This window comes from Fringilla coelebs (assembly GCF_963513975.1).
Source record: "Fringilla coelebs genome assembly, chromosome: 6".
In the NCBI taxonomy this organism is placed as follows: domain Eukaryota; kingdom Metazoa; phylum Chordata; class Aves; order Passeriformes; family Fringillidae; genus Fringilla; species Fringilla coelebs.
The window spans coordinates 26,833,364-26,848,978 of NC_140034.1; the positions used below are offsets into that span (position 1 = coordinate 26,833,364).

The 15,615-nt window shown below is 33.8% G+C and overlaps 1 protein-coding gene across 1 annotated transcript in view; it reads right to left on the bottom strand.

Moving 5' to 3' along the window:
* Positions 1 to 561: 561 nt before the first annotated feature.
* The window catches only part of ARHGAP5 (Rho GTPase activating protein 5), a 47,175-nt gene continuing 32,121 nt past the window's right edge, over positions 562 to 15,615 (bottom strand). The window contains exons 5-8 of the mRNA XM_084208381.1: positions 11,398 to 11,475; positions 10,305 to 10,436; positions 8,542 to 8,647; positions 562 to 4,355 (exon numbers count right to left, since the gene is read on the bottom strand). Of these exons, the coding sequence (XP_084064507.1) occupies positions 4,025 to 4,355; positions 8,542 to 8,647; positions 10,305 to 10,436; positions 11,398 to 11,475 (647 nt within the window). The 3' untranslated portion in view covers positions 562 to 4,024. The remainder of the gene's footprint in view (positions 4,356 to 8,541; positions 8,648 to 10,304; positions 10,437 to 11,397; positions 11,476 to 15,615) is intronic.

Here is a 15,615-nt window from a genome sequence, read left to right on the forward strand (position 1 = left end):
GAAATAACTGAGATTTACACATTGAGGAAATTACATGTAAGATGAATCCCATTTGAGATTAAAGTGCTCCAGTATGTGAATGTGTTACTATATATATGTATATGTATGTATCGGTATATAATAAAACCTGAACCGTGTTCAGATTTGAAGACATCAGGAAGGTTTTGCAGTTATTTCTGTACCAGCCATATGACTCGAGATGTTCTGAAAAAACTAAGTAAGCACAGACACTGCAAACATGAGAAGTAAAAGCAGTGCTACTATCAAAGCTGTGCTCATCCCATATTGTTAGCAGAATTATGACCAATAATGTACCACTCTGATGACTTAAAGCTGACCTTAAAAGCCCACAGTTTTTACCTCAGGTTTAAAAATCCCACAGGAAAATTAAATTTAAGAGACCCAATAGAGACAGCCTCCCACCCAGAAAAACTTAAACACACACTGCACTCTTACTTTAGCAAGATTTTGTGCTAAATTTCATTTCTGTGCTGTGAAAGATAGGGTGCTTTTGCCTTTAAAAATTTAGTAGGCAACTAAACTGAACATTATACACAGTAAGCATCTTAGTATTTTATTTGTTGCATCTTTTATACAGAATAAGCTTCACTGATACTTAATTCACTGCAGTATTCTCCTGATGTAGCAATAAATGATTACATTATAAACAAAGAACAAAATTTTTACTTGAAATTTTTTTTAAATGTGTGCAATTTTTGCAGTTGACAAACAGCATCACAATTACTGAAATAAAATGAAAGAAGCACAAAAACTATGGCCTGTTTTTTTAATCTCCAATTGATAGTTTTTTTATGCTTATAATAAATATGAGAAGCTAAACTCCAGCAACTAAACATACCTATAAATTCCTAGCAACCAGGATTCAAATAAAAGAGAAAACATATAACAACAACAAAGATTCTTTTCACTTAAGTTGACATCTGCGATCTATTTACACTATATGAGATCAAATTCCACAAGATCGTGAAGGGTAAGGATTTTTGAAACAATCTGTTAAGCATTACTTAAAATGGCACTTTTGTAACTCAGGTCAGGGATTTTAGAATTGGTAAAACAGTGAAAGACAATACACTGCAGTATGTCTATACCATTGCAACATTAAAAAAAAGGAACTACTCCATAAAGTGTCACTGAGATGGCTCAATCAAAGTAATATACATTTGTATCTTTATCAAGATAGATATTATGGTAAAAATGTTCACATTAAAAAATATAGTTATTATTATTTGGATTTTCATTAAAACTAGAAGGGTCTACATGAGCCAAAGTATGAGGAATTTGGATATAATAACATGCTTCCTCATTTTATAGCACTAATAAAAATAATAATAGAGAAAGCTCTATTAAAAATCTTTAATAACCACAGTTTAATTTCCTAGTATGTTTTTAAAACTTTACTATGTGGGTGTATGTGCATGCATGTCTGCATAAACACACAAGCAGATAAAAAAACTCCAAGTGTATATATTACACATACACACATGTCCACAGTCCTGCATACAACAGTTCCATAATGCAAACAATATGCAGGGACACATCCATGTGACAAGCAGGTGCCACATGCCATGCTTTCTTATTCCTCTGTGTTTATCCAGTAAATATAATAACCCTTTCATATTTGGCTGAATGGAAGTGTTATGATTCTTAAACATAATGGTGATTTAGCCATTTAGCCACAACATTATACATAAAGAAATGGTACTGCAAATACCACTGATCAAAAGTTCAACATGAAAGTTCATAACGAAATGGAATGTAAATTATTCTAAAAATTAGTATCCAAAGATTAGTTAAATATTATGGCAAAAAACTTGGAATTTATAGAAAGTTTAAAATGCAATTCACATTACAAAGACTGGAGATACTTTATAGATGAAATTTTTAAATATGGATATGACTGGCATTTATTCTTAAGCTTACTTCTATTAGAAATAGACTTGTTTCCTGTACAGGTGATGCTCTGTCTATGCCATATACAGTAGAAAAATAAATTCTTTAGCAACCTAGAAATAGTTTATAAAACTCTTGAAGTTTCATCTTCTTTGCTAAACATGCCAAGATTAGCCTGAAAACTATAAATAAAAGCTATATAGACAACAGGTAAAGTAGAACAAGTTAGGAATACTACAATTTACAGGACAGACTTTATTGTACTATTAGTTCCTGTGTGCTTTGCAGTAGGAATAGGGTTGACTTTTCTTTTTTGTTTATGTTTTCTTAAAAAAGATAATTACTTGCAAGAATATAACACGATATCAAGATAATTTATAATATACATGTACTTCAAACAGCAGCCAGGTTCATGGTATTTTAGTAATCTAGAATGATAATCCAAGTCATTAGAAGTACAATACCTAGGACATAAGTGGGAAAGGCAATTTTTATTTTGGGAAAATGGAGCAAATCAATCTCTTAATAAAAGCCTTAATTCTCAAAATCATCTATTTACTATAATACATACAAGACGATCTTAAATCTTGTTATAAGTGAAGATTACAACAGTGACCATCATAAAGCTTTTTTTTAAACTACACAAAACATTCTAGCAGCTGAATGAGCCAAAACTTTCTTCTTGCAGACCTAAAACGGTACATTTTGAGCATGAAAGAAAAAAGCTGCTATGAAAAGTCTCACAGGTAGTGTTTATCTATGGTCTCCCCTTTGCTACAATTTGTAACCTTCTAATTTTTTTACCACTATCAAAATATTTAACCAAAAGATTTGTTTAAATTAAGCAGCATTCTTTTACAGCAAAATTTGTACCAATATAAAAGTAAAATAAATGAAAAAAAGATAATTTAAAAATACGGTGAAAAAAAAAAAAGTCATTTGAAATTTTAGTACAACATACCACAGGAAAAAAATATGAATACAATTTTATGTGATTTTATATATACACACTCCAAAGAGGTTAATTGTCAGTACCCAAAGTATTTATTGCCATGTATTAGCAATGCATTTTTGTATATCTTTAGAGGGTCACATAAAAATAGATTTAAAGAATAGATTAATTGAAGTCCTAGATTAAAACATTGTTTGGTTTAGAGAATTTTACTACAACAAAAGTCATGTTTATGTATGAAAAGTTATATAACCTTATATGAAAATGTCATGAACTATTTTCTAAACACTACATGTATTCCCAAGTGGGAAAAATTAAAATATCTAAAATATATTAGATTAAGTTTACAAGACCATCAATGATCTTTTAAACATGCAGCTGTTTACAGAATTAACAGTTTTACAAAATGTTTAGTTCGGTAATGGAACATAAAGAAATAAGTAGGCAACATCAAAATTTTTGTACAATATTTGAAACTCACTTTTACAACAAGCATGTCCTTGGTATTGTGCTGTAAGAAATAATAAGCAAGTTCACCCACCCTTAAACTGTCCACAGGTTTACTTATATGTAAAGATGGATGGTGAGGGATTGTAAAATTCTCAACAGTGCATTTTGCATTCTTCCATAAACCACCCTAAGCATAAAGTCACATAAGTAGCCAGGAGATTACAAAATAAACTATAGCTGGGCTTTAGTTGTTTACACAGAATGCTTGAATGTGAAGAAAATTGCCAAAAATAGCATGTTAAATAACAAAAACCAGCCATAAAGCAGGCTGTAAGCACTGAATGTTTCATAAATGTAATTTTTTTAAATCATTTAATTTCTATAGAAAAATTTTTATTCACAATATATTGTGACAAACCGTCACAGGAATGATATAGTGATTGCAATAAGGTATATCATGCAGCAGCAGCTTTGTACTTTATAGCTATTTTTGCCTTTAAAAATTAAACCTCTCCAGTCATGCTTATCACATAGTTTTTATCTGCAGCGTGTACAAATGAGGAACACAGTACGGGATATAACAAAAAGATGTCCAATCAGCTGGATGGGAATTATTTTTCATAAATATGAAGTACATTACTGTATCCTGAAACATGCATGTCTATAGCTTGTCTCTACTGTCCAGCGCCAGGCTGCCTGCAATCATCATCTCTATATAATGCCCAGAGGGTCTGCTGGTAACTGCGACTGTATCAGCTGAGGCTGCAGCGGGGGTGGCAGCTGCAGGGGTACCATGGGTTCCACCATCTGCACTGGGTTGGAAGGTGGTGGCTGACAAGCCACTGGGTTGGGTGCTTCTACAATCTCCCCATTGTAAAAGAAAAACTGACATTGTTGAATGAAGGTCTCTATAACTGATTGGTGGATTTTGGTGGTAGAAAGAAACTCTCTGTTTTCAAAATCAGGTCTCATCAAAGTAGGCCAGAAACAAATCGATAAGTTATCAGCAGTCATATAGTTGGTCTTATATTGCTGACTAACCCTGAAATGAGAATGATACACACAGAGTGAATTAAAACCAGTATGCAATCAACTAGAAATAGTCTTGAATATTTTATGCGATTATGCAGAGGAAAATTTAGAAACCATGTCATTTCCAGATTTGGACAGTTAACTAATATAAATCTGATTAAGCTTTTAATCAAGAGAGAAATTCAACATTCCACTAGCATTTTGAACAGATAATAATAAACAAACTAAAACAGGCTCTTCGCTTATTATCTAAATTCACTATTGCAATACTATTACCAAATAAAAACAAAAAACCTCCAAAGGACAACAAACCATCCTGTCATCATCTACAAGTAAATACGTACTCAGAAAAACAAAATGCTTTCCACAGCAATAGCCTAGAAAGGGCCAGGGTATTTTGTTTTCTAAAATATTCTGCATTCTAAACTCACATCACAATTTTATCTAGCAGTACTTACTGAGAGATACATCAAAAATTATGTGTTAATACATCTGGCAAACACATAAGATAAGCATTCAGCTGGGAACATGCATTTCATATATTACAGTAGATATCATGAAGGTAGCAGAGCTACAACTGTCATGTAGAAATAGGCATAAAATAAAACTTCAGAAATTTGTCAGTTAGAATTTTGATGATTAACAAGAGCAGCCCACAAGAATTTCTGACAGCTGGCTGTAGTCCATAGCTGAAGAGCTGTGAAAGTCATAGTAAACACTAGAATTAACACTATAAGAAAATATTTCCACTCATTTACAATGCATGTATAATGGTACAGATAAAGTATAAAAAATAGTGTGAAGGTATACAAATACTGCCTCTCAATCTGTTTTGAGTAAGTTTGGTCCAAAGGACATTTGGATACTATTTCTGAGTGGCAGTAAAATTCATAATCTCTTTGCTAAAAAAAATTACATTTTAAATTCATTTACAGATCAAAGAATAAATGTAAGCTTCATTTTGCTAAGCATTATTATTAACATGCTGTATCATCACAATCATCAGAGTAAATAAAGGAAGTAATGGGAACATATGACTAGATGTGAGAAAAAAAATAAAGGCATTGCACCTTTTCCCCAATAACGGTCACAACAAGATTAAACAAAAATGAACAATCAACTGCATCCCCTCCTGTGCTTCAACTTTACCTTTTTACTTTCTAAGAGTAAACAAAACTCTACCAAACCTGTATGTTGGTCTCCTACCAAACTTTCTCTAACTACTTTAGAATGTTCTTGTAAGCGCTCAGCATGTGCTCATTTACCTTCTATGTCCACTCAAAATTAAACAGGACGTGTGTCTCTTGATTCTGCCCACTTCCTCCACTGCCAAGTCTCAGGAACTTCAGACTGTAAACCTACTCTGATCAGACTTTAAAAGCTGTACACGTGTTTTCCCAGACTTCAGAAGCATATTATGCCATATAAATCCTTATGTATGAAGGGTTTTGTTACCAAAGAACGTGTATAAAACACAATTAGTAACAAAAAGCCCAATGTCAATACAACACTATCTTGTTTTAAAAGCTCACTTCTGCTTAGTTAACTAACCACAATTACCTGAAAAATTCATCTCACTGTTGCCATTTATTAAATTCTGATTATTACTGGTCTCATACTATGTGGATAATACTTGTATTTTTTGTTTCAACAACCAGGTCTTGTGCTTGTGGACAAACCAAAATAATATAAATCACCAATCATTACTAACTATACAACAATAGCACATATTTTACTGTAATTATGTTGGATGTAAAAACAAAGCATCTAAAACATTAGCTTGTGATGAGAGCTCTTTCATAGTGTAGAAGACTGCTTTACCTCATCAAATGAACAATTCATTTGGCAAACAACATTTCCATTTTAATTATATACCAGCAGTATTTTACCACAAATTAGTCCCTTAAAAATAAATACAGACTATCAAGAATTTAGCTACAAGTTGCCTTTAAAATTCTGTACACAGCTGTATCCACCTCCTCTATATATGCAATTGCTTACATCCAAGCAGATTTCTTGCTGAATGGAATGGAACTACCTGACACTGCAAATGAGACAAAAAACGACAGCCTTTCTTTAAGAAAAGATTATTTTGTTACCAGCAACCAGCAATGTAAATCACGCATCATTAATAGAGAGGACCAGACCAGAAAGTTCAATGTACATTACTTATGTTCTCCAGTAAATTCCATTATTAATATGTTTCATTTGTTTGTAGATATTAGAACCTACTCAGGAATTTTTAAAATTATGTTTAGTTCTTTTACTTGCAGCAGTCCAGGTACTTGATATTGTACATTAAGCTATGTGTGCTATGCCAATAGGTGACCAGTTCTGACAGTTCCAAGACTGCCACTCTTCCACAAAAATTTCTATCAGGTTGATTAAGAATTAACTTTTTAGGTAAGTAATAACTGTGTCAAGTCTGAGATGTTTAGCTTTACTTTAGATACTTGCAAGCACATCTTGAAGTTCTCTAATATGGGCATTTGTTCATTGATATGGTTTTATCTATTTTAGATAAAACCTATTTTTATCTATTAAATTTGTATTGGACAAGACTACAATGGAAAATTTGATCCATCTCCCTGACAAGGAAAATGGAAAACTTTATAAAGCAAGCTGAACATGTGACAGAGAGAAGTGTAAAAGTAGGCACCTAAATTCCAAAATCTTACACGTCCTCTGAAAAACGCAAATAGAGAGTACCTACATTCTCCCTGTTGACAAACTAGGAAACTTAAAGGTTCTTATTTCTATCCCTGTGCTACAAGCTCTGTTACAAATACCTGCAGAAATACAAAGACACAACAGTAGTCTAGAACAATTAAATGTCATGAAAAGCTTATATATGTGTTTATACACCAAATTGTCTGGCTGAAAAGTAACACTGCACAGAGAGACAAGAAGTCCTGATGGACAACAAAGTGAGCAGGAGTCAGCCAGGTGACCCTATGGCAAGGGCAGCCAACAGCACCCTAGGAGTGCTGCCAGCAGTTCTAGGGAGCTGATCTTTCCCCTCTACTCAGCACTCCAAAGGCCACATCTGGAGTCTGGGATCCAGCTCTGGACTCTCCAGCACAACAGACATATGAACACACTGGAGTGAGCCCAATGAAGGGACATTAGGAAGAAGATTATTAAGGGATCAAAGATCCTTCAGAAGAGGAAAAGCTGAGAATGTTTAGCCTGGAAAAGCTCAGGGTAAGTCTTATCACTGGTTGTAAAGAAGATGAATTGAGACTCTTCTGAGTGGTGCTTAGTGACAGGAAAAAAGGCAACAGGCACTAACAACCACAGGAAATTCTCATAGCATAAGAAAACACTTTTTATTGTTTGGATGACTGAGCACTGAAACAGGCTGTTCTGAGAGACTGGAGACTCGCTTCTTGGAGATACTGAAAACCTAACTGGACACTATCTTGGGCAATCTGTTGCAATTGACTCCGTCAAAGCAAGGGGGTTGAACAAAACAATCTCCAAAGATCCCTTATAACTTCAATAATACAGTTTATCTCATTCTGTGGATTTCAGAGAATAATTTCATTTTAGCTGAATAAGAAGCATGAGTAAGCTGCTCTTTTTCATGACAATATTGTACAAGTAAAGTATGATGTGATACTATTTTAGTAAATATGAAAGTAACTCTGAAATACAAAAACATTAAATTTTGTGCAAGACGCAAAATTTAAGAAGGAAGTGTAACCAATTTACTGTTACTTACAGCTTTGTTCTACACTTAACTATTCAGCACAGGGTTTGGGCTCTATATTTTAGATTTTGATTGAAGCTGGCCCTGTTTTGGCAGGAGGGGGAAAGGGGCAGAGGGGGAAGAGGGTGTTTAGGCCAAATGACTCAAATTCCTTAAAACCTAGATTAGGTTATAATTTTAATAGCTATTGCTTCCTGGGGGGGGGAGGATCTGTAACAGTTATAATTAGGTGCATAGTTATTATTAGGTGAAGTTACTCTTTCAAGCTTTTATTACGTACAGCATTCTTATAACTTTATAGTAGCAATGATGTCAGATAAATATATGCCAAAAATATGTGACAAAAAAAACCAATAAGGCTTTATTAATCAACTGTAAGTCCTGTAACTTCCATTTCAATTCTAGTAGAATAGATAATTCATTGTTAAAAACACAATCTTTATTGCAACTTTTATAACTTGAAAAAAATTGAAAAATACTAAACCTGTTTAGATGTGTTATTATGTATCTGAAGACATCATAGTTCACTGGGTGGAATTTCTTCACAATCTCTTTTAACTCGTGTAGCCGTTCTGTCTTATCCATGATTTCTATAGAAATAAGTGACATTTTCTGACACATCTAGAAAGACATACTGAATAAAGTGTTGCTCTTTTTCCTAGTATATTGGTATAGGTAACCCACAGAGAAATAGCAAGTGAGAAAATATTTAATAAAATTCCTATTTCCATAGAGTAACTTCTTTATTATAGAGTTTTTCCTGGTTATTCTAAGCACACTAAGTACACCCACTGCAAGTTTAACAAGGCACAAAAATATTTTTCTGAATTGAAGCAGAATTATTTATCTCTGTTCAGGAAATAATTACTTGACTCACTGCTGGCTTGTATAATACCAATGTGACAGGGTTATTTCTTGTTAGAATTCCCTCCGCTTGTAAAATGTTGTGACAGAAGGACATTCACATGAGCTTAGAATATTCTTAAACCTCACAGTTATTCAAATAATAAAAAAATTACCAATAGGGCTGGTGCAGCTATTTTAAAAATGCCACCTAAAGAAGAACAGGGATTCTTCACCGGCCCAAAGGACATTATTCATGCTTCAACAGGAAATAACCAACATGCAGGAAAGAAATACGAAATAAAGCAACAATTTTACTTTAAAAAAACCAGCAAGTAATGCTGTGGATCCATACATTCTGCAGAATGTGTATGCTTCTAATCAATGATGATTCATATCATAAGAAGGAATCTAAGTTCCCCTCTATTACTTGACCGCAGTACTATACCCTAATACCATAGAAAAAATGTTAAATACAGTACAGTATATCCCAAATATAAATTCAGAGCAGTAGTAATGGCATTTTTAAACAGTAATTACACTTATATTCTAAGTTATTTTATGTTTTGACTGGAATTTACAACAGTATAACACTGGAAGTGCTATACTTTTAAGAAAAAAATAAAGCCACTACATTAAACAAGTAATATGCCTAAAAAGCACAGCAGAAATACCAAAAATAGCTATTTATAGATATCATCAGAAAATACAAAATTTCTAATGGGCTATATATTAATCAAGCCCAGGCCCAATCCTCAGGCTTACACCAGTGATTCCATGTTTTGAACAAAAAATACTGTGGAATACTGTACGTCACAGTCGTATTCTTAAAAAAGTGTGGTGGTTGTTCTGTGGAACAGCTCGCTGCCAATACGAGACACTCGTTTCAAAGACAGGAATACTATGAAATGTCTGAAAAATGTTTGTAAGGCAAAGGCAAACAAAACTAAGCATCTTACCAGAGTTCCAAAAGAATTTGAAAAAAAATTTAAGTGAATTAGAGAATTACCAAAATATCGCATAGATGTGTCTGATTTTTAAAGTCTACTTTGAATGTAAGAACTCATTAATTCAAGGGGTTTTTCCCATTAACAGCTGCAAAGCTGCTCCAAGAGCTTTCATCATTTTTATCACTTAACAAGAAATGGAAAAAAGTAGATCACTCCTAATTTTCTAGGAAAAGGAGAAATAAGATATAAACTTATTTTGAAAAATAAGTGTATTACATTCACCTCATCATATACAGCTCTTATAATTTTAAAGAATATTAAAAAATATGTGTGTCTAAGGAATTTTAAAAAATATTCAGTGCAACAGTCCTTTCAACATACAATGAAGTAAAAATCGCAATAAGGGCAATGGAAATAGCACAGTTAAATCAAGTAAAGGTTGTTAATTACTTACTTGATGTTTCTAACAACTCTTGATGCAAAGAGTAAGGAACTAAAGGATCTGGCAGATCTGCAAAAAAAGCTTTGAGAGCCCCAGCCACAGCATTCACTGTTACTCCCATTGATTCTAGACTGATATTATGATCTGCAAAACAAAATTTAAAAAATAGCAGTGTAAGTAAAACCTACTGTTATTGTTCCTTATAATACTTTATGAAGACAAGAATTTATTCAAAACATTAAAAACTAAAATTTCGCTAAATGATTATTAAATAAGGAAGGACAAGGTGAACCTATTGACAAGCTGCTATCACACCAACCTACAAAAAACAAATATAAGACAATCTGACAGTATTACAAAACAGGAGAAGATCAGAAAAATAAAGTTGTCTAATTCTCTATGAAGACTTGAATGATTTTGTATTTGTCATTAACTGGCTTCCTATTAATCAATTTTGCCCAGTAAGGATTTATAAATTCTATTTCCCAAAATGCTGCTAAACAGCAAAGCATAAGGAAATAGCACATTTATTTTCTTTAACACTTAGGAGATATTTTACAATTTTTCACAGACTCAACTTCATGATTAATGTTCAAGAATTTTTAATATATATTTTCACTTTAAAATATAAACACATCGAAGTGAACAGTCTAAACTACCAATCACGTTTCACTATATTCTATAATGACAAAGGGTCTATTAAAAATTATTCAGATTTAATATAATGTGCGTTATTCAAGAGAGCTTTCACTAAAGAATTACTGTTTGTGGGGCATAGGAAGCAGAAGTGAATGCCTTAAGGCCTAGTGCTGATGAACTGTTAACACAAGGAGCAGCTAAGACTGCACTTAAACTCTTCCAGACCTTCAAATACCACCTAGATAGTATTTTAACAGTATCTAAGCCAGCTGCAACAAGATTCCCCTCCTATCCTTGGAGCTTCACTGGTAATAACCTGGACTATACCAATACAACCCACCAGGCCATTAAGGACACAGTGCTATGAAATTTGGTTTGAAAGTGCAATCCTTTTATATCGCACTGTGATAAATCCAGGGAGAATTCATGTTCTGTTTTAGCTTTAAATAATAAAATCTCTGATTACCTTGATCAAACTGTTTTTGAATGTTGTCTTGATCTGTTTTATTCCCACTAACACGGTACAGGCCTTCAGTACATAATCCTTAGAAGAGAAGAAAAATAAATATTAAAAGGCAAGTTTCTATATTATAAAGCAAAGCAGAACCACTTGTAACTACTAATTCAGAAATCGAAACTAGGAATACATTTCTTAAGTACCTAAAAAGTTAACACATTAACCATTACAGCAATATAGGAATACCAAAGCACAGTCAGTTGTCTATTGAGTCCATCATTCCATTTAACATCAATCATAGGAAATTACATTGTAGGATAACAAGACTCTGATGCAGATATTTGTTGAATATTGTAGCCAAAATTATTCTCTTACTGATCTCTATTAGACTGTACCATTTTTTAAACAATCGAAAACCTAAATTCTGTGGTACCCACAACATTTCTGTTTTTAAAAACTGTCTTCACAGTTTGGGCTTAACAATTTATTATGGCAAGCGACAACACACTAAAAATACTCTGCAAGGTGAAAAAAAAACAGACATTTGTAACTGAATCCTGATCTTTGAATTTCATGGTGTAACACACTCCTGTCTATGACAAGAACTTCATCTTCCTACATGATTTCCCTTTTACCATTTATATTTTATAAACTTTGAATACATTTCTCCTCACTTCTTATATAACGTAAATTATCCCATCATTTACAAGTCTTTCTTTAAGGGGGGGGGGGGAAGGAGAAAGGTGTTAGGAAGTAGAGGTTCCCCAAGCTTCTCATTATTACTTTGCTTTACCACATGTTACAGAGTCATTGTAATTCCATCAGCCTTTCAAGGTAAACATTGAACAGTCCACCTTAATTACGCGCGCACACACACTGTCCACTCCAGTGATTATGCTTCCTACCACATCGCTATCTTTTTTTCCCCAACAGCTACTCACAGAATGAAAGGGTCCATCCTGATAATCACACCATTACCAAAGATATTTTTGGTTTTTAATTTGGAACCTATTAAGCAATATAAACAATTTATACTCCCTTAATTCTTCAAGTTACTTTTATGGGTGCAAAATTATCTATATACTAGATCTCTGTAACACTGCATGGGTTTATTTAAAATTCACAGGTTTCACAGCTTTATGATATCTCGTGGCCTTTTGCCATTGTAGGCCAATAACTGAATGCATTTTAGATCATCACATCAATACTTAACTGTTCTGTCACACTACAATCCACCAAATGTGTCTTTTAAGTTACCAGGAAACATTAGGAATACTATGATAATGTTCAAAGTACAAAAAATCACTTGACTGGTTCATACAGCTGGGATATTTTTAAGAATTTCACATGACTCTTCTAACTCATTACTTCCTTTTTAATATCTCAACAACTCAACATGTCTCTTCACTGGCTGCTTCAAGGCTTATTTAGTAAGCATTTCTTCCATAAATTTTCATGTCCGCCATTTAGCTTTCCAATTCCATAGCGAAGGTTTTCCTCTTGTAAATATACACCTGAACAGTCTTTTCAAAAAACCTGAGCCTTGTGCACTGATATCCTTGAACACCACTAAAAGGTAAAATTTGGTGGCACAGAACAAAAAGTAGTTTCAATGATTCAGTGACTTCCGCATCTTGAAAGGAGTTTCAAACCTGCCTTCAAAAAAAAATCCCAAATCTGTTACATGTGATCACAGCCAGAAACACTTTACATTCCTCTTGCAGAAGCTGTAAATAAATACAAAAGACCACTGGTAGATAAGAACAAGCTATGATCAAGATTCTCTTTGTCTAGTATGACAGAATTCTCTGTTGGAGACCCTACAGCTCCAGGATAGTCTTTGTTTTATCCAACTACTATTCAATATCTTTCTGCACAAAGGAAACTGCATGTGCTGCAATAACATTTCTGAGAAGTCTAACTCAGTCACTGTTTAGTAGAAGTGTATAAATCTCAAATACTTGAACTGGCTGCTCTGGAGACATATGTTGTAGTGTGCTATCTACACTACAGTTCTAAGAAACAAAGAAAGACAACTTACAGTATTTTCAGGTTAAACAAGTAGATGCCTACTGAATTAAGGCATCTTCCAAAAATAATGAAGTGATGCAATTCTGGATTAAGCTAACTGAATTTGTCTTCTGAATTCCTCAAGGAAAATTTTTTCTTGCTTGTTGATGTTCTAGAAAGTCCAGCTTCATGAAATGGCTGGTCAATTGTCATTACACTTTCTCTAAGGCACAGACGGAGACAAGATGAATCTGTTTGTGTGTATACACAAAGCTGGAAGTCTGAAAGTATTCTTTAATTAAAGCTCCAATTCTCTGTTGCTTTCTATTATGCAACCAGGTCTCTCAAATGCTTCTTACATCTAGATCTTCCATCAAGTATTAGACATTCTACTTCACTAGTTTTAGCTTTTAAACTCCTTGCATATCTATAATATGTATCTATAATAAAAGAGGGAGAGAGAGCCTTCAACATTTCTTTTTTCTGACAGCTTTTTAAAATTTTGGTTCCTTCATCTGCATCCTCTGAGTTTACAGAACTTTCTTCTATGTTCTTACTCTGCTTGTGTTCTGGTCCAGTTGTCATTTTCAACGCATGCTTACCAAACACAATTGCTGCTGCAATATTATATATCAGATTAATATGATTTATTTGCTTCTCTGTCCTGCTAGTTTTACAACACCACTAGGTGTAAATAACTAGATCCTCCTTATGTGACATCACAATAGCCTATATTTATTTCAAGACAGTGCACTTCCCCTTTGCCAAGGCTACTCTTTTCTCAAAGTATCTCCTACTGCCAAATAAATTCTCTTGCTCCTTCTTTTGTGCTGCCACTTGTGACCAGGGCTCCATCCCATCTAACTGGAACTTCACTACATGGGGTTCAAAGCATTTCAGAGAAAATGAGCAAGGTGGATCTGTACCTATATACATTATCAGTCTGCAGGACACTTTGATCTTTAGGCTCCAACATATTTCCACAACTCTTGGTTTCTCCATGGAACATACTAACTTCAGCACAGGGGAAAACCAAAGTCTACTGGGTACAATATCCATTCTCCATACCATATACTACACCATGCAATATATGCTTGAGGAAAGTAGAAAGGGCAGGAGAGAAAAAAAACAAAACCTACCAGCATGGTATATCCTCCCAACTTTCTGCAGATGGTGGCTTACGTAGGCTTTTACATAAGGTGTTGTAAGAGCCATCTGGGGATTTATCCTTCACTAATTCGCTCAAACCCCTTCAAGTAATTTACTTGTAGTCTTTACATCACGGTGAATGCAGTTTTGTCATTCCAGAATGTACATTATGAAAATACAGAGTTTATGCCCAGTAGCTAAAGTTTGCATAATTTTTTCTCTCAACAAGAAGTAGTAACTTCTCTGCATTTTCCCAGCACTAGTTTTGTAAATTTATGTAACTTCTCTTCCTGAGAAATGTTCTAAGCTAATCAATTTGGTGCATCTTTATCCAAGACTTACTATTACTCCCATATGTATTACCTTTTCCAATTCTTTCCTTTTCTGAGAAACGCTGAACCAAACTGCAGCCAGTACTGAAACTGTGTGTATAGCATTGCATTATGTAATAGCATGATTTTTCTTTCTCCAGAACATTTACTCTCTTTTTTTTTTTTGCTTGCTTGATAGCAAGTACAGTTTTTAAGTTTTCAGAGAGCTGTCTATGATGATTTCAAAACCTCTTCCCAAGTGACAACAGCTATACTAACATTTAGACTGCTGAAAAGTCATAGAGTATCTGCTAGCAACATCCACAGCCAGATTCCTATCATGTTCTGTCTGTGTTTCTGAATACATGCCACAATCACAGCAAGTCCCTCTCTTCCAGTTCAATTCCTTCCTCTACAGTGGCCAATGGAGGTTCTCAGGACTCATTCTCCACTAAAATAGCTGAGAATATCATTTCCACATTTACCTTTGTAAATTTGGTGATCTGTGTATTTCTCTCATTTTATTCTATGGATTGATCTGGTGTACCTCTTTTCAACTCCTATGTTACAACACAAGACTAAAGGAACTGCCAATTCACTGATCCAAACCAGTAATTTCTATGTACACCTAGAATGTATATAATTACTGAGCAAAGAAGCCAAACTAAGTAAGAATCTCACACTAACTTTACTTACATAAAACACATTTAATGTGTCCTCATCAACACTGACATTTAAAGTCCCATGACATTCAATT